This window comes from Eschscholzia californica, unplaced genomic scaffold, assembly GCF_041429995.1.
Source record: "Eschscholzia californica isolate CP2 unplaced genomic scaffold, dmEscCali1.0.p SCAF_3, whole genome shotgun sequence".
NCBI classification, from domain to species: Eukaryota; Viridiplantae; Streptophyta; class Magnoliopsida; order Ranunculales; family Papaveraceae; genus Eschscholzia; species Eschscholzia californica.
The window spans coordinates 2,563,125-2,582,400 of record NW_028238420.1 but is presented as its reverse complement, the minus strand read 5'-3'; the positions used below and the strand labels follow the sequence as shown (position 1 = coordinate 2,582,400).

Below are 19,276 nucleotides of genomic sequence, written 5' to 3'. Positions count from 1 at the left end.
TTATGCTTGAAGTTTACAAGAGCTTCTCTAATTTACTAATATCAGCAAACTCAAATATTAAAATGGATTTTGTGAAATACTTCTTCTTTTTTTGTCGATCTCTAATTTACTAAGAGCAACTCCAACCCCAGCCCGTCTTAGGCCGAACAAAAACCACTTTTTTACTCAAAATTTTCAGTCTCAGCTCAGCCTAAAAAATTCAACTCCAACCCTAACCTCTCTTGAGGCCGAAAATTTATGCATGTGAGAAACGCGTGCTGGATTTTTTGTGGGTGTACGAAAATGTTTGAACTATTTCCGAAATAATTTAAAAAAAACCAAAAAATAATTAGATTTTAAAAAATCAAACTCGAAAAACTTATTAGATTTAAAAAAACAAAAACTAAATAGATTTAAGACTAGCATATTTTTACAAACAAAAGAAAAAAATTGGACCGTTGGATGTGATCCAACAACCAGATCTGGTTCCAACGACTGGGTGTAATCCCCAACATGACCGTTGAGATGTCTCCAACGGTCATGTTGGGGACTTCAATCGACCCTAATGTTAGGGTCGACTGAAGTGGTTGCTTAGGGCTCAGCCTGCAACCAACACAAACTGGACCTCCTCGACTGAGACCAAAAATTTGAAATTTTAACCTTAGCCGGCGGAGGTTGGACATGCTCTAATATTGGTATTTATGTTCTTTTTTTTTTTTTTTTTTGTTGTGGTGTGATGTACCAGAAATAGATTTTAGATTAAAGACATAGGATGATCATGAAGAGGGAGACATTACAGTGTTTGGAAGAAGATGATGAAGAAATTTTTTAGGATACCTCTCAATTGGTGAGTAAAACAAATGACTTTTGAAAGGCACCTGTCATTTTCTTACATCTCTAACAAACACTCAAAACTTCAAACTTAATTCCCAAGTGAAAATCATTTTCACATCTAACCTTTTCCCACGTAACAAACGGACCCCTAAGGGAAATTGTTGCTTAACTCTTTTGAGCTTTCTTTCTTCAGCTAGTTAGCTACCTATAAGATCAGTTCCGGATCTCTGTTAAAATAGATTGGATTTTAATTCGCTCACTAAAACTATCATGGTATTTGTTGTGACAAAGAACAAGCAACCAAGAAAAGTAGTAAAGAAAGTAAACAATCACACAATATCAAGAGTTTTTGCGGTTCGGTTTCGTTATACCTACTGCACGACGAACAATGGCACGATTATTACTATGAATGAAGAACAAATTACAAACATATCTCGAAGATTTCAATTATATAACTCACTAAAACCCTAGTCCCACCACCTCACTGCCTTTTTGATCAACACTGCTGAGTAAGTTCTACCTTGTGGGCAACAAAGATTAGCCTTGCTTAGCAAACAAGAAAATCAATTCTGGCCCAAAAATTTGTGTTTGAAAGCAGTTTCGCTGATCGTAAACCAGATTAGATATCAAACCGTATTCAAGAAACTTTCAACAGTACCATAAACTCTTCGAGGTGATATCTGAGAATAGTTGAGTCAAGATACCCTACAATGTAGGGATTGCGTTGTATTTATAATGAACCAAAAGAAGACTCAGTTACAAGTATAACCTCAATAACAAACCTAAATACATATACACTCAATTCATATTAACACCCCCCTCAAGCCGAACGTCCAGTAGTGAGAGAGAGCTTGAACTTCAATTCATTGAACCGAGAGGTGGAGAGACCTTTTGTGAAGATGTCAGCAAGCTGAGAGCTACTTGGTGTATACTTCACTTGTAATTTATCTTGGCTGACTCTTTCTCTCACAAAGTGGAAGTCAATGGCAGCATGTCTAGTTCTAGAATGAAGTATTGGATTAACAGCAAGATAGGTGGTGCTAATGTTGTCACAAAACACCACTGGAGGGGATGGAACAGGAACTCCTAGCTCAGCCAAAAAGTTTTGTAGCCAGATGAGATCAGCACTTGTGTGAGAGACGGCTCTATACTCTGCTTCAGTGGATGAACGAGCTACTGTGGGTTGAGTCTTGGATGTCCAAAGAATCAAGTTAGGACCAAGGAAGACACAAGAACCAGAGGTCGATCTTCTGTCATCTGGAGAACCAGCCCAGTCTGCATCTGAAAAACCAATAATGGGAGACTCTAAAGCTCTTCTAAAGCACAAACCTTCATTAATGGAACCCTTCAAATATCTCAAAATTCTCGTGGCAGCTGTAAAGTGAGTTGTTGTTGGTGATTTCATGAATTTAGAGACTTGATTAACAACCTAAGCAATGTCTGGTCGGGTAAGAGTAAGATATTGGAGTGCTCCCACCAAGCTTCTGAAAATTTGGGGATTGGGTAATGGATCTCCATCATGCTTAGATAACTTGGACCCTGTTGTAACTGGAGTGGCAGCAGGTTTGGAGTTCAGTAGACCAAACCTTTGAAGAAGATCATTAGTATACTTCTTTTGTGTAAGAAGTAAAGAGTCTGAAGTTCTGAGAGCTTCCATACCAAGGAGGAAATTGAGATCACCCATATCCGTCATTTCAAACACATTTTTAAGTTGTTGAATGACAGAGTTTAAGGTAGAAGAAGAAGAACCAGTGACAATAATGTCATCAACATATAAGAGCAATATAATGAGAGCATTGGAGGATTGAAAATAAAACATTAATGAAGGGTCTGAGATAGAGTGTTTAAACCCTAATTTTAACAAGAAGGAACTGAATCTATGATGCCAAACACGAGGGGCTTGTTTAAGACCATAGAGGGCTTTATTCAATTTGCAGACATAATTTTGGAATTGAGGGTCCACAAACCCCTGTGGTTGATTCATGAACACCAATTCATTTAACTCACCATTGAGGAAAGCATTCTTTACGTCTAATTGACGAATAGACCAATTACCTGAGATTGCCAATGAGAGAACAACTCGAATGGTAGCAGGTCGAACAACTGGACTGTACGTTTCCTCATAATCGACACCATGTTGTTGAGTAAATCCTCGAGCCACTAATCTAGCCTTGTAACGTTGTATCGAACCATCAGCTCTCTGTTTTACTTTCTAGATCCATTTACAGTCGACTAAGTTCATAGAGGGATCTCTTGAAACAAGGACCCATGTGTTGTTTTTCTGTAGTGCTGTGATTTCTTCATTCATGGCCAGTTGCCAGTGAGAATGCTTAATGGCCTGAGTGAAGGAAGAAGGTTCAAATAAAGTGTTATCTTTATCAACAGAATCAGAGGTAGTGGTGATTAGTATTTTTGGTTTTCGAGTGCCATCTCTGCTCCGAGTAATCATTGGATGTTTAGAAGGGTAGGGAGTGGAAGACGATGGTAATGGAGGTGGTGGTTGGTCAAGTTGAACAGAGGGAACAACCTCTGTTTCCGCTGAGAGATGAGAGACAGAAGGATGAACAGATGAAGTGGTGGGAGACAAGAGAGGACGATGGTCCAGATGAGGGACCACTGGATCAGACGAAATAAATGAGTCAGCAGGAGAATGAGAAAGAGGTGGGTCGCGTGGAATCACAACTGGTCGTTGGCAGGTTGGTGGGACCACAGCTGAATGGGATAAAGGAGGAGGGACACGTGGTCCGGAAGTAATGAATGATTGAGATGTAATGGGACGAACGGTCCGATTAAAATGAGGAACGCGTGGTCCAGAAGGATCCAACGGTAGAGATGAAAAGGAACGGACGGGCGGATTAAAAGGAGAAGAGGGAATTGACCAAGAGAGGGAAATAGGAGTAGAATTAGGGTTTATCAAATTTGAATTTGGGGAAGAAGAAGAGGCAAAAGGGAAACAGAGCTCATCGAAAATTACATTGCGTGAGATGTACACTCGAGATGATTTCTCATCTAAACAGCGATACCCCTTGTGTTGAGTACTGTAACCAAGGAAAATACATGGCTTAGACTTAGAATCAAGTTTATTCGGCCTATATGGAGAAAGCAGAGGGTAACAACGACAGCCAAAAGAACGAAGGAATGTGTAGTCTGGTTTTGAATTAAATAGCTTTTGGAAGGGTGACATACCATTAAGAACAGAAGACGGTAATCGATTGTTTGTAAAAATGGCTGTCTGAAAGGCATCAGGCCAGAATTTGAGAGGAACAGAGGCTTGATGTAGAAGACAAATTCCAGTCTCAACAAGATGACGAATCTTTCTCTCTGCCACCCCATTCTGTTGAGGGGTGTGAGGACAAGTTCGACGATGAATAATTCCATGTTGAGTGAGGAAATTGGACAAATCATTGTTTATGTATTCCCCACCACCATCGGATTGGAGAATTTTTATGGGGTGGGAGAATTGTTTTTCCACCATGATTTTGAACTGTTTAAAAACATTTGAAACCTCTGATTTGTGATGTAGAAAGTATAACCAGGTATAACGAGTATAATCATCAACAAAAAGAAGAACAAATCGAAAACCACTGTTAGAAAGCTCAGGTGAAGGCCCCCATAGATCAGAATGGATAAGTTCATTAGGATTAGAAGATAAATGGGTTACAGGATAAAAGGGAAAACGATGATGTTTCCCTGAAATACAGTCAACACATTTAAAATCATTGATTACAGTACTACTTAATGGTAAAAGATTTTGATTAACTAGATTCTTGAAACTTTGAAGATTAACATGAGCTAAACGACGATGCCAAATCTCTGGAGAAGCTTTTGAGCCAGGAGATAGGGATTGAGCAAAGAAGGACTGAGGAGACTTTGAAGCTGAAGTATGAGAGAGGCGAAAAAGGCCATCACTAATCGTGCCGGCGAGAAGTATCTTCTTTGTGAGAAGATCCTGAACAAAGAAACCATGTTTATGAAACACAACAAGACAGTTTAGATCATGAAGGAGACGAGAGATGGAAATGAGATTTTTCTTAAATGTTGGGACAAACAGAGTATTTTTAAGAACAACATTAGTAAAAGGAAGAAGAATGTTACCAACTCCACTAACAGAGGCTGACTGTCCATTTCCCACCATAATACTCTCTGGAGGAGCAGGGTCTGAACGAGAAATCAATGAAACAGTATCCGCAACAATGTGAGAGGTGGCATCTGAATCCACATACCAGTGAGGATCAGCATTGATGGAGTCGATTCCAAGTGCAGCAAAGGATTGATTGAGATCTTGAGGACGAAGAAGATTGTAGCATTGGCGAGCAGAGTGACCAGCACGACCACAATACTGGCAGATCAAAGGAAATCGATCTGGAGGAGGACCAAGAACAGAGGTGCAAGAGTAACCACCTCTGTTAGAATGTCTACCACAACCCCCATACCTATTTGAGCCTCTGCTACGATTGTTACGAGAGTAAGAAGGATTATAAGAACGAACAGAGGGTTGAACAAAAGAGTAAAGAGCGGTGGGTGGTGGAGTGGTGGTGCTAAGCATTTGAAGGCGACATTCATGAGTGAGAAGGAGAGAGTTGAGCTCAGAGTAAGAGGGTGGAATGGTACGAGTTGTGATAGAAGTAATCAGGCCTTCAAAGTCTGGTCCTAGACCAGCAAGAACAAGAAGCACAAGTTCATCATTCGAAACAGGGTGACCAATAGCAGCTAGGGAATCAGAGATGGTTTTGATTCGAAGGAGATAATCAGAGACAAAGAGGTTTCCTTTCTTTGTTGTTTGAAGTTGAAGTTTGAGATTCATCAGCCTAGCTGAGTTAAGAGAGGAGAAGGACCTTTCAAGAGCTTCGCACACAGCTCTAGAGGAAGTAAGACCAAGAACCTGAGAGAGAACTGGTTCTGTAAGAGTGGCATTCAGCCAAGACAACAACATTTGGTCCACACGATACCAATAAACAAAGTCTGGGTTAGGAAGAGGAGTAGAGGACTGAGGAGAAGGTAAGGTTTCAGGTGGTGGGGGAAATGTGCCATTGACAAACTTAAACAGGTCTTGGGAGTGAAGAATAGGTAGAAGTTGACTCCTCCAAAGAAGGTAGTTGGTGTTATCAAGCCTAATGGAAACAAGATGAGAGATGTTGGTGAGGGAGGGAAAAGTTGACAAGGAAGAAGAAGAAGAAAGGGAGGGAGAAGAGAAAGTAGGTGGAGAGGTTGCTTGAACAGGAACATCGGCCATGATTGAGAGACAAAGGAAGAGAAGACAGTAGGAGAAGGAGGAAGAAGAAGAAGGCACTGAAAACCAAGAAAAACTTTTAAAGGTTGGTGGCTCTTGATACCATGAGAATAGTTGAGTCAAGATACCCTACAATGTAGGGATTGCATTGTATTTATAATGAACCAAAAGAAGACTCAATTACAAGTATAACCTCAATAACAAACCTAAATACATATACACTCAATTCATATTAACAATATCTGCCTCTTTTGTTTTTTTGCTTTTGAATCAGATACCTGAATCTAAGGACTATGTTGAAGCCTCTAGCTAGGAATCCAAACTGTTGTTTGGCAATGCAACGAGAGTTCCATGCTCTATTGCTCTTCTTAAGAATGTTTATTAGACTTTATGTATGTAACTTCTCTTTAGCCATGATATCTCTTACAATGTCAATTATGTGGTTCAAATTCAATTCATGAGCTCCCTATCGTTACCCTCTTAAACCTTGTTAAGAAGTTCTTCAAATACCCTTCACGGAACTGTTTCATTTGGTATTACAATCAAGGATGTATTGAAGTGTTTTTACCTCTTACTCTAGGTCATTTTTCAAAATAGAAAAAGAAAAACTTTACTAGTCATTTCTAATTGTGTAACTGTTGTTCGGTTGATATTCTTTATTTAGCAGTAACCATATACGCAGTAAAAAAACTATCGAATTCGTACAATACAAAATATAGTGCACGTAAAAAAGGGCAATAAAATATATAGGAAATTTGAAAGCAATTTGCAACAAAAACAAAAAATAGTGAAAGCAAGATTTCATAAACAAAATAACTAGACCTAAAATTTTATTAGTCTAACACAACATGTGAATAAAGTAGCCCACTACTCATCAAAAGCAAAATCAAAAAAACAAAAAAGCATTTCTCTCACCATTCAAGCAAAGAATATTTCCCACACAAAATGCCTTCTTTATTCCATCCATCTCCTTTCCATAGGTTTACTAAGCACCATTTCCTCTACATTATTCATGGTTTCTTGAATCTTGATCACTTCACTACTTCCCCAACTCCAACAATGTCACTTCTTCTTCTACTACTTTCTCTATCTATTTCATTACTTTCTCTAGTTTCTTCAAATTCTCCCAACAACATCAACAACAACACTTCTTGCATATCTTATTGTGGGAACTTAACACTAGACTACCCATTCTCTACTCGTTCGGGTTGCGGTCATTCTGGATACCGAGATTTACTCTTTTGCGTAAACGACGTTTTGATGTTCCACATAACTTCTGGTTCTTATCGTGTTCTTGACATCGATTACGCTTACAAAACCCTAACACTTCACGATCCGGCAATGTCAACATGTACATCGATTTTACGTGACGGAAAAGGCAACGGTTTTGTCTTAGAACCGTGGCGGAAACCATACTTCAATCCAACACCAGACAATGTATTCATGCTTTTAGGATGTAATTCTAATTCCCCACTTTTTCAAGGGTTTCCTGAGAAGAATTTGCCGTGTCGGAACGTATCTAGCATGGGTTGTGAAGAGTATCAAGGGTGTCCAGCTTGGAGTTCATCAGGTTCTTATAAAAATGTGAGAAATAAAGTGTATGGTGCAAGTCCACCAGAGTGTTGTTCAGTTTCATTTGAAGCAATTAAATCAATAAATCTAACTAAGCTGGAGTGCCAGGGTTATAGTAGTGCCTACAGTGTCGCACCATTGAAAGTGTCTGGACCTCATGAATGGACTTATGGTATACGTGTGAGTTATTCTGTTCCTGATGATTTTGAGTTTTGTAAAGCGTGTGAAGCTACTGGTGGCACGTGTGGATTTGATGCTCTTGCTGTTAAAGATTTGTGTTTGTGCCCAGGGTTTAATTCTACGTCTGATTGCGACAAAGGTAATCCTTTTATATTTTTCAGTTTGGTCATAAACCGATCTAAAATCAAGTCCAATCAGTCGTTTGTTTGAATCAGACATTAGTCAATTTGAAAATAGCGACCGCGTTGATAGTTTTACATTCTATTATCATATCAAACTTTAAGTTAACCTACAAGTAAAGTTATAAATATACACAACATATCAACTAGAACTAATTAAAAATTTATATTTGTAGCAATTTCGGTGAGCGGAAGAATGTCACCGGCTCTTCATTTTCTAGCAGGTAATTCTTTAGTGTACGAAATTCTTGAAATAAAATTATAAAAATGTTCGTAAAATTTATATCCTAATTCAATTGTCTATTGTCTATTATTGCAGGATCTTTTACTTTGTATATTATGATATCACTTCTTCCAAACTTTAGAATCTGAAACAGAGATGTGGGTAGTATCTTGCCCTTTGCCTTCTTACTATAAAGCAACAAAGCTTCGATTTTGTGTTTTCGATATGCAGAGAAGACTTGTAGAAACTTATATTGGCCTGCATTTGAATCTTTAGACTATTTCAAAATTAAACAATGATCCATCGAGTGGTACTCTATGAAGTAAGTTTGTTTCATTGCATGTGCAATAGTTTTGTTGTTTATATTCTTGTTGGGGGGATATGTTTTGGTAGTCATGTAAGGTTTACGGTAATTTGGAAGATAATTGTTTGAGTAATATGTTTTTTATGACTAATACATATATCATATATGTAAAATGAAATTATAATTTTGAAGCACACAAATTGATCATTCTAGGGAACAAATTGTACATAAAAATTGGTGCATGTTTCATAGTTTGAACAGGTTGATCCATGATTTATTCATGCAAATATGAAAACGCCTTGGGAGTGATGGAACTAACAATATGACAAATTTTGCATGCCCACCTATCCTTTATATATATATTGTTTGGGCAAACTATAATCAAGCTGGAATCATATTCCTTTTCAACTTGATTTTCGCTTTTCATTATTAAAATACTAAGTCTTTATAAGATTCTTGTCATTGAACATCTTTCTGTTAGGGATGTCAAATAAAATTAGTTATTTGTAGAATGGGTTTTTCATGTTATTGAATTTCTTCCTATTGAGATTTTGGAGTAAACTTAAGAGAAGATGCAGTTTTTCATTGATCAGAGACTTGGAGCTAAATCAATAGTTTTACTGTCGTAATACGGTTTTATCAAACTGAATAATGCTTTTGCCGAAGGGGTCTACAAATGTCAGATATAAATAATGTTTTTAAGTTTTGTAATATTTAGGGAGATTTAGTCATTGACCTCCATTTATTCAGCGATATTATCGTTTAGGGGTTAACCCCCAATGACATATTTTCCGTCGAATGCTTTTTATATAAGAAGTGTGCGACTCACTTTGCTTCTTCTCGGACGAAATTACCCCCTCTAAATAATCAAAATTTCAATTTTAAATGCACTCTTCTCTCTTTGTCTCAAACCCTAATTGTATCCAAGACCTTAGAGTTACATAGCATGCAAATGGATAATTCTTAAAGAATTTTCTCTCTATATTCTTATCTCTAGTTTCAATCTCTACCTCTTTAACACAAACTCCAATGTTTTTTTCTTTCTTCACCTTTTAATCTACCCATATAACCTAAGTACCCACCCAATTGTGATCTCTGAACGACCACTAATTTCTTCACTAAACCCTCTTCTAACATAGCTTCTATTGAAAATGTCTTGAACATGGGTTGATATCGAACCTGGTTTACGACCCGCCAACCCGCTTACAAGACAATAGTAATTGTCTGCCGAGACCGAGGGTCTCGACGTCGAATTTTGGACCCGTTAGCCGAACTGATTACTGAGACAGGGCTGGTATGCGAAGCATGACTGTGAGGCAGAGCTGGAATGCGGAGCAGTTCTTATGTCGGTTTTTAGTGTTAGGTATCCCTGTGTAATTCAGATTTAGAGAGAAAGTCGGTGAGGTGGTGAGATTAGGGTTTTAGTGGCTATATAAACTAAAACCCTAAGGAGATTATCAGCAGCACAATCTCACGAAATCTCTTGTGTAACTTGTTTGCTTATCATAGTGGAAATCATCGCGCCGTTGTCGTCGTGGAGTAGGTCTCACCAACCGAACCACATAAATCTTTGTGTTCTGTTCTTGATTGCTCTTTATTTCCTATTGCTTCTGCTTGATTGATGGTATTGATCACATTAAACCCCAATTGTCACAACAGCTTCCGTTGCCTCTTTTCTTCCATAATGGTGCAGGTTGTATCCTGCAATTAGGAAGGTAGTTGACAATAAAAGAGACTAAGAGAGGCAACGGATCTCACTCTACGTTGCTAATCGCGGATGCTCTCACGCGACCAAGCCACACACTTGATTGTAGAGGAATCACTCACTCGAAACAAGATAATTCTTGCAGAAAATAAAACCCAACAGACTTCCTTCCATCGATTAAGAATTACAGATATATAGAGAGAGTAGAAGTCAAAAGACAAACGACTTAACTCACCTTTAATGCTAACACAGAAATATGGAAAGACTCCTAAACTGCTTAGGAACTAAACTGCTTAGGAACTTAAACAAAAGGTCAAAAGATTAATGCAAGATAATGATCATAACTTAGACTAGAAAACATGTGCTAATGTAAATCAAAAGTCAGCTGACTTTTGACCGCCATCATTCTCCCCTGCTTGAGAAAAACTCGTCCTCGAGTTAGAAGTCACTTCTTTCCAAATTGCCTCATCAATTTTCTTCAATTCTTGCTCTGAAATCCACACATCTTCTAATTCCGTCTTTCCGTCCCAATGGACAAGGTATTGAGTGTATGTTCCTTTACGAGTAGTAATCGAACGCACATCCAAAATATCGATCACTACCTTAGGAGTGTTTGATGTAATTTCAGAAAAGTCCCCAACTTTTCCTTGTGTATCTTCCTCATCACCATAATAAGGATATAAATCACTTACATTAAATACAGGGCTGATTGATAAACCATTGGGCAGTTCCAAACGGTAAGCATTTGGACCTAATTTCTTTAGTACTCGACAAGGACCAAATTTCTTTGGTTTGAGTTTGTTGTAAGTAGCAGTTGGGAATCTTTCTTTTCGGAGATAAACCATTACCGAATCTCCTTCATTGAACTCTTGAACTCTTCTACGAACATCCGCCTTTGATTTGTAAAGTTGAGAAGATTGTTTGAGATTTTTACGAACATGTTCATGAAGGTTCTTGATGTGAATAGCAAACTCCTCAGCTTTCATGCTAATTCGTGCATGCTCGTTTAAGGGCAAAAGATCTAGCACTGGGTGGGGTTTTCTTCCATAAATAATCTCAAATGGTGCTTTCTTTGTTGATCGATTGAATGAGCTGTTATACGCAAACTCTGCTTGAGGGATAATGACGTCCCACTTTTTTGGATGATCGCCAACCAAACTTCTAAGTAAATTCCCAAGCGACCTATTAACCACTTCTGTTTGACCATCCGTTTGTGGATGATAGGCACTAGAAAATTGTAGACGAGTTCCCAAAAGCTTCCAGAGTGTTTTCCAAAAGTGACTCATGAATCTAACATCACGATCAGATGTAATAGTCCTTGGGATACCATGTAAACGAACAATTTCTTTAAAGAACAGGGCAGCAACATGTGAGGCATCAATTGAATTTTTGCATGGTAAAAAATGAGCCATTTTGGAGAACCGATCAACAACCACAAAGATACAATCATACCCTTGTTTTGTCTTCGGCAGTCCTAAAACAAAATCCATAGAAATATCTTCCCAAGGATAATTAGGAGTAGGTAAAGGTTGGTACAAACCTATGTTTTGGACAGCTCCCTTGGCCCTTTGACAAACGTAACATCTTTGAACAAAACGAGCAACATCACGCTTTAAACATGGCCAGAAATATCTTTCTTTCACGAGTGTTTCTGTTTTGTCCCTGCCAAAGTGGCCACTTAGTCCTCCACTATGCAGTTCTCTAATAACAAACAACCTCAACGACCCCTCTGGTAAACATAATTGGTTGCCCTTGAAGAGAAAACCATTCATAATCATAAAATTGCTAGGTTCCCCATCCTCCAGCCCTCGGATTATCTTTGAAAAGAAGGGATCACTGCTATAACTTTCAGGCAAAAGATCAAAACCAACAATGTTATATGAAAGAGTGGTTAACAAAGAGAATCTCCTACTTAAAGCATCAGCAACTTTGTTAGAAGTATCAGATTTGTGCTTCAAAACAAAGGTGAACTTCTCCATATAAGCAACGAGTTCAGCTTCTTTTGAGCTTTTAGGAATCTTAACGCTTCATGGTCGGAAAATAAAACAAACTCCACGCCTATAAGATAATCTTCCCAATGTCGCAAAGCTTGGACAACTACATAAAGTTCTTTGTCATAAGTTGAGTATGTAACCTTTGCTTCATTTAGCTTCTCGCTGAAATAGGCAATTGGCCTTCCTTCTTGCATAAGGACAGCACCTATTCCCACCTTTGATGCATCACACTCAACTTGAAATGTCTTAGAAAAATCAGGCAAAGTTAATACCGGGGCTTCAACAAGTCTAGTCTTTAAGAGTTCAAAACTTTCCTCCGCATCTTTAGTCCATCGGAAATCTTTTTGTTTAATAACATCCAACAATGGAGCAGTAATGGAGCTGAAGTGTTTAATAAATCGTCGATAAAATGACGCTAGCCCATGGAAACTCCGGACTTCCTTAAAGCTTTTAGGTGTAGGCCAATCAAGAATTGCCCTGACTTTGTCTTCATGCATTTGCAATCCTCCAGCAGTGATTACATACCCCAAGAAGACAACTTTATCAACCAGAAAACAACACTTCTTAAGGTTAATAAATAACTTGTTGTCATACAAAACCCCAAATACTTTTTCCAAGTGTTCGAGGTGTTGGGTTTTGTCTTGGCTGTACACCAAGATGTCATCAAAATACACAACAACAAATTTGCCCATAAAGTTTTTCAAGACTTGAGTCATAAGCCTCATGAATGTGCTAGGCTCATTTAAAAGCCCAAATGGCATAACAAGCCATTCAAACAACCCATCCTTGGTTTTGAAAGCCGTCTTTCATTCGTCACCCAGTTTTAGTCGAATCTGTTGATACCCACTACGAAGGTCAATTTTGGAGAAAATCTTTGCTCCACATAGCATGTCAAACAAATCATCCAACCTAGGTATAGGAAACCTATACTTAATAGTAATCTTGTTTATAGCCCTACTATCAATGCACATTCTCCAAGTCCCATCTTTCTTTGGAGTTAAAAGAGCTGGGACTGCGCAAGGGCTTAAGGACTCTTTAATAAGTCCCTTATGGAGTAACTCATCCACCTGTCTCTTTAATTCAGCATGTTCCATAGGAGACATTCGATAATGTGGTAAGTTTGGGAGAATAGCACCTGGAACAAAGTCAATTTGGTGTTGGATGTTACGAAGTGGGGGTAAGCCGAACGGAAGTTCTTCGGGAGCTAGACCACCAAATCTGTACAACAACGCAGAGACTTCATTAGGGACAGCGACTGCATGGTCTTTCTGATCTCCCATCGCTACTAATGCATAAGTTACTTCTTCTTCTTTGCAAACTTGTTCAAAACCCTTGTAGGACAGTAAATTAACAAGCTGTCCACTTGGAACACTTCTGGGAACATCTTTTGCAGGAGCTAAAACATACTTTGTGCCGGCCGTTATTAGAGAGTAAGTATTCTTTCTCCCATCATGATGAACATGCTTCTCAAACTGCCATGGTCTTCCAAGAAGCAAGTGACAAGCATCCATGGGTAAAACATCGAAATAAAACTTATCTTCATACTTGCCAATAGAAAATTTGATTTGACACCTCTGATTTACCATAATTTCTCCCCCTTTTTTGAACCATGACACCTTGTAAGGGTTTGGGTGACTCTCACAACTTAGCTTCAGTTTATCAATCAAGGTTTTTGATACCATATTCTCAACACTACCAGAATCGATCATTAGGATGCATTTCTTACCGTAACATAAGCAATATGTCCGAAAGATGTTGTGTTTCAGCCATTGATCATCTTCTTGGACAGTCATTACGCGTCGAATTACAAGACTTTCAGCATCATAATCAGGTTTACAATATTCTTCTTCTACATCTTTTGATGAGTTGTCATGGATTGGGTCACAATCATTGTCTACTTGTTCATCTTCAACGATGTGAACTTCTGCTTTCTTTGTGGGGCATTCATAAGCACGATGACCATATTCTCCACATCTAAAACACTTTGAGTTGGACGATGAGATACCTTTACCCTTATCTTGCATACTTTCTCCCATACGTGAGTTCTGTGCGAGTGACCCTTTGTCTCGATATCCAGATTTTTCAGCTGAAACTTTAGAATTTTCTCCCTTCTTGAAGGCTCCCCACTTTATCTTTTGCTCCGCCTTCAGTGACATTTGATATGCTTCTTCGAGGGAATGAATGGAATGCATTGTCAACTCTGCACGCAATGAATTCTTCAGTCCGCTTGTGTATCGTGCTACAAGATGATCGTCACTCTCATTCAGATTTAAGCGACTCAATAGTTTATAAAACTCTTCAGTGTAATCAGCAACACTTTGGTCGTTCCGTTGACGAAGTTGATGGAATTTTTGGTACAACGATTGAAAGTAGTCCAATGGAAGGAACTTCTCATCAAGCTTGAGTTTCATCTCTGCCCAAGTGTTGACTCTTGGAACTCCCCTTGTATCCCGACCCCGCTGGTATTGTTGCCACCAAACAAGAGCATGACCCCTCTACTTTGTTGCTACGAGACGAACCTTACGCTCATCAGGGAGGTTCTTCCATTCAAAAAAAGCTTCAAGTGCGGCAATCCAGTCGCAATATCCATCGGGGTTGAGTTTACCTTCAAAATCAGGCACATTTACTTGGATAGTTCTGTCCGCACCTTCAAGAACCCTAGCCAAGCGTTCCAAGCCCCCATGGCCAACCCGTACTTCTGCACCTTCATTCAAACTCGAAGAATCATCGTCCCTTCCAAGAGTGTCATTAGCAAAGACGTTTGAATACATGGAAGCATTTGAGTTACTTCTTCGACTTCGCACGGGCGAGGTTGAAAGTCTTTGAAGCAACTCAGTCACTTGTTGTTGCAAAGCTTGATTAGCATTACGCATTTCGTTGATCTGATCTTGCAGACCAACTTGTTCAACATTCCTCCTCCTTCTTGGTGGCATTTTGAAAGGTTGCAACAGCAAAAACACACGACAACTATCTCCTTAAACAGAAAAAAAAAGGACCTTTTAGCTCTGATACCAATTTGGTGCAGGCTGTATCCTGCAAATTAGGAAGGTAGTTGACAATAAAAGAGACTAAGAGAGGCAACGGATCTCACTCTACGTTGCTAATCGCGGATGGTCTCACGCGACCATGCCACACACTTGATTGTAGAGGAATCACTCACTCGAAACAAGATAATTCTTGCAGAAAATAAAACCCAACAAACTTCCTTCCATCGATTAAGAATTACAGATATATAGAGAGAGTAGAACTCAAAAGACAAACGACTTAACTCACCTTTAATGCTAACACAGAAATATGGAAAGACTCCTAAACTGCTTAGGAACTAAACTGCTTAGGAACTTAAACAAAAGGTCAAAAGATTAATGCAAGATAATGATCATAACTTAGACTAGAAAACATGTGCTAATGTAAATCAAAAGTCAGCTGACTTTTGACCGCCATCACATAATACCCAATTTCAAGAACACAATCCATTACCATAACTTTAATTGATCTTTAGAGCTTAAAAGACTAATGATTTTGGGGATTTCACCATTTGATTCAAGTTCATCAACGAGATGGCTTTTAATTGATCTAATTAAAATATAGAGAATTTGAATTGAAGACATTGAAATTAGGGTTGTAAGGGTCGAACCCATTCTTATTTCTTCACTAAACCCTTATCTAGCAAGGTTTCGATTCACTAAAACCTTCCGTTTCGATCCACTAAACCCTGTTAAATTCGATTTTCTAATTGATTAAGAAGTCTTACCTTTCATCTTCATAAACTGATGATTTCGTTAGAACCCTAACTAGCTTTTCAACAATTTCTATATCAATCCGAGCTTGAATCTATGTCAATTCATTCCTCAACTTGGGAAATTTCATCTCTTGAACCTCTCTACGAGTAAAAAATGATCGAACGCTATAATGACCTTGTAAGTTTTGAAGATTCTAGGTTTTTTAGTCCAGAGATATGATGAGTTTCTTGCATCTTCCTGCCTATAATTAGATTTGGTTTTGAGATCTTGGGAACCTTTCTCCAGAGCTTTAATGGCGGATGAGTTGGTTCTCTTCTCTTTCAACTGCTTCCATGGGACAGATTGCCAAGTAGAATAGATCTGGGTAGTTGATCTTCTCAGGTATTTGTTGTCCATCAGATCTAGAGGGGGTAATTTCATTTGAGAAGAAGCATGAAGTCGCACACTTTTTATGTAACAGGTATTTGACGAAAAATGTGTCATTGGAGGTTAACGCCTAAACAATAATCGTTTTAGGGGTGTAGTCCTACTATCGCTAAATAAATGGGGGTCAATAACTAAATCTCCCTAATAAATAAATAATGTTCTCCCATGTGTTACAAAGAGTGTATTAGTATTCTATTTTTAAAGATAATGTTTGTGTTTTTAACCTCCCAAGCCTACGTCTATGTATACGAGATTTTGTTCTTGACGAAAATTTCACGAGTTTACCTAACAAATATTGACATTTACTATTCGTGAGTGTACACCTATAGCCTAGATTCCAAACACTCTCTCAAGATTACCCCATTTGAAGGAGCTTAATTTGGGTAATGATGGTCTAGTTTGAAATACTTAAATGTATCAAAGAATAATCTTAAAGCGAGATTCTAGTGATGTTAGGTTAAAATAAATCTAGTGTCCGATTGTTGAACAAGTGAGTAGCAATTGCCATTGGTCATTTAAAAGCTGAGCAACTCTACTATTGCAACAACAACCATCAATTGGTATTAACCCTAAATGCAGGCTATCATTTAGAAGGTTGATACTGCCTACATCTTCATTGTGAGAATAGTCCCACATGGGAGAAGTGCTATCTAACAACCAAGAATATAATGTATAGGTCCTCTCCACTCATTGCCAATTGGTTTTGAGTTGGATGACCACAAACTTAGCACTCATGATCACTTATGGGTATGTTTCTTGTAGATGCAAATTGATTCTTCTCTCCATCATTCCCATAAGGACCGTGTGTTTTTTCAATTCTATCTCCATATTTGTACCTCTATGAACATGATTCTCTTTTGATTGGGAGGAGCATATCGCTTCACATTAGGGTTTAGGTAAAACAGAAAGCGAGGTTTAAAAAGATCAAAAGTTTCTTCAACTCTACTACCACCGTATTCTTGGAGAAGATTTAAAGAAGATGAATCAAAGAAAAAACATCATCATCGGAGAAGGAGAAACATCGTCGAAGAAGAAGAAGAAGGCAAAATCCAAATTTTTTAAAAGAGAGAGAGGATTTTGATGTGTAAGGGTATTTTGAAAAGTAAAAAAATATAAATTGGCCTAATTGATCAGTTCCCATGTTATTTTAATTTTTATGTATCAATACCCATAATAGTCTGACAACTTTTATTCAATAGGAAAAGTTACTTGCTCTTTAGTTATCATGAAGACATGAATAATTTATTGATCAAAACAACCATTTTCTAATGATAGAATACACATTTTAATTTCTCATCAAAAAAAAATACACATTTTAATGTTAAAAAATGACAAAGATGAGAAAAGTCTATAATAATAATCCAAGATAACAAAATCAAGTCTGTTGATTTCGTTTTGTCAATAGGAATTTGGTTATAAGGTTAGAAACAACCAAATGAGTTCAACTTCGAAACCATAAATCGAGTAGCATAAATAAAGAACAAGATCACAAAATTTTCTCAAGGATTTTAGTATTTGTAGTTTACTAAAATCCTAATATCAGTGTCTGTAACTCTTTCTCTAAAAAAAATAGGATGTCCCCATTTACATGGATAAAAGTCCTTTAGACGGGGACAAACATTAGTAAACAGATTGAGTTAAAGTTTTGGATCGGAGGTGCAACGTGAAAATGGTTTCCTGAGTCGAAAGTTAGATTAGACATCAATCCATATCCAGGCACTTAATTTCAACAAGTATGGTGATTTAGGTTACTTAATCAACTAATTATAGTGAGCTAGCGGATCAAAGAGTGTTAGGGTGCTGAATTAGATTAATTGAGTCACAATAGTTGAACTAGTCTTTAGGTAGTTATTTCAAAATAACTGACTTATATATTTGAATTAGTCTTAGATTGTTTGCAGACTTTATTTCCTTTTATTTCTGAGTTAGTTGGTTTGTTTTCTGATATTGAGGAACTACTTTTTATTGTATCTCTATTTATTGGCATTTGGAAATGGAAATGAGAAAAAATTTAACCACAGTTTACACTATTGTGTGTTGTGGTCGTGAGCTCCTCTATCGGCTCAAATTGTTCTTGCTTATATAAAATTCCATCACCATAGGTTCTGGAAGAGAAGAAAACAGAGGTACTTACCAAAGTGCTATCAACAACTAGGCATGGAGGAAAGAATGGACAGATTGGAGCTTGCTTATGGAATTTATGTACTACAATAGATAAGAAATTTGAGGATGTCATCGATTATGTAAAAGGATGGATCAAACAATTTCAACAGCAAAAGAAGTTGCAGAAAATTCCCTTTCGACTGCTAGAAACACTAGAGAATTCAATAATTGTAATCGAGGATCGTCAAGTTCGAATTTTACAAATTCGTGTGTACCAAGGTTGGTTAAGCTTGATTTTCCACGCTTTAAAGAGGGAGATGAATCTATCAGTTGGATTTGTCGTGCAGAGGAGTTTTTTCAATTTCAACAAACACCTGAATCTGATTGGGTTTCCCTCGTATCGTTTCATCTTGAAGGTGACGCACAATGTTGGTACCAATTATTCAAGAATGACATAATATTCCTTGGGAAGAGTTTAAGGAAGGATTGCTAGCACGATTTGGACCAAGTCAATTTCATGATTACTTTGGTGAACTTATTAAACTTAACCAAAAAAGTACTGTAAAAGATTACCAAACTGAGTTTGAAAAGCTACTTACAAGGTCGAACATTTACCACAAGATAGGCAGGTGAGTTGTTTTGTGGGTGGACTTCGAGATTCTATTAGAACCGATGTACAAGCGGCAAAGCCAACAACTTTATCTGCTGCTATTGGTCTAGCTCGCCTTTATGATGGCAGGAATTTATCAAGGCCAAAGGAAACACTACCGGGTTATCAACAAACTACTGTTGTAATTCCAAAACAGT

General features: G+C 37.9%; 1 protein-coding gene across 1 annotated transcript; it reads left to right on the top strand.

The window, feature by feature from the left end:
• Nucleotides 1-6,953: 6,953 nt before the first annotated feature.
• Nucleotides 6,954-8,735, top strand: LOC147547649 (wall-associated receptor kinase galacturonan-binding protein). The gene is made up of 3 exons (XM_086672073.1): nt 6,954-7,934; nt 8,151-8,198; nt 8,294-8,735. Exons 1-3 carry the CDS (start codon nt 6,989-6,991, stop codon nt 8,344-8,346), a joined length of 1,047 nt encoding a protein of 348 aa, XP_086528199.1. The 5' UTR covers nt 6,954-6,988; the 3' UTR covers nt 8,347-8,735.
• The last annotated feature ends 10,541 nt before the right edge of the window (nt 8,736-19,276 follow it).

Coding starts and splice junctions, on each gene's coding strand:
- LOC147547649 (XM_086672073.1), top strand. CDS start 6,989: ATGCCTTCTTTATTCCATCCATCTCCTTTCCATAGGTTTACTAAGCAC. Junction 7,935..8,150: donor TACGTCTGATTGCGACAAAG/GTAATCCTTTTA, acceptor TTATATTTGTAG/CAATTTCGGTGAGCGGAAGA. Junction 8,199..8,293: donor GGCTCTTCATTTTCTAGCAG/GTAATTCTTTAG, acceptor CTATTATTGCAG/GATCTTTTACTTTGTATATT.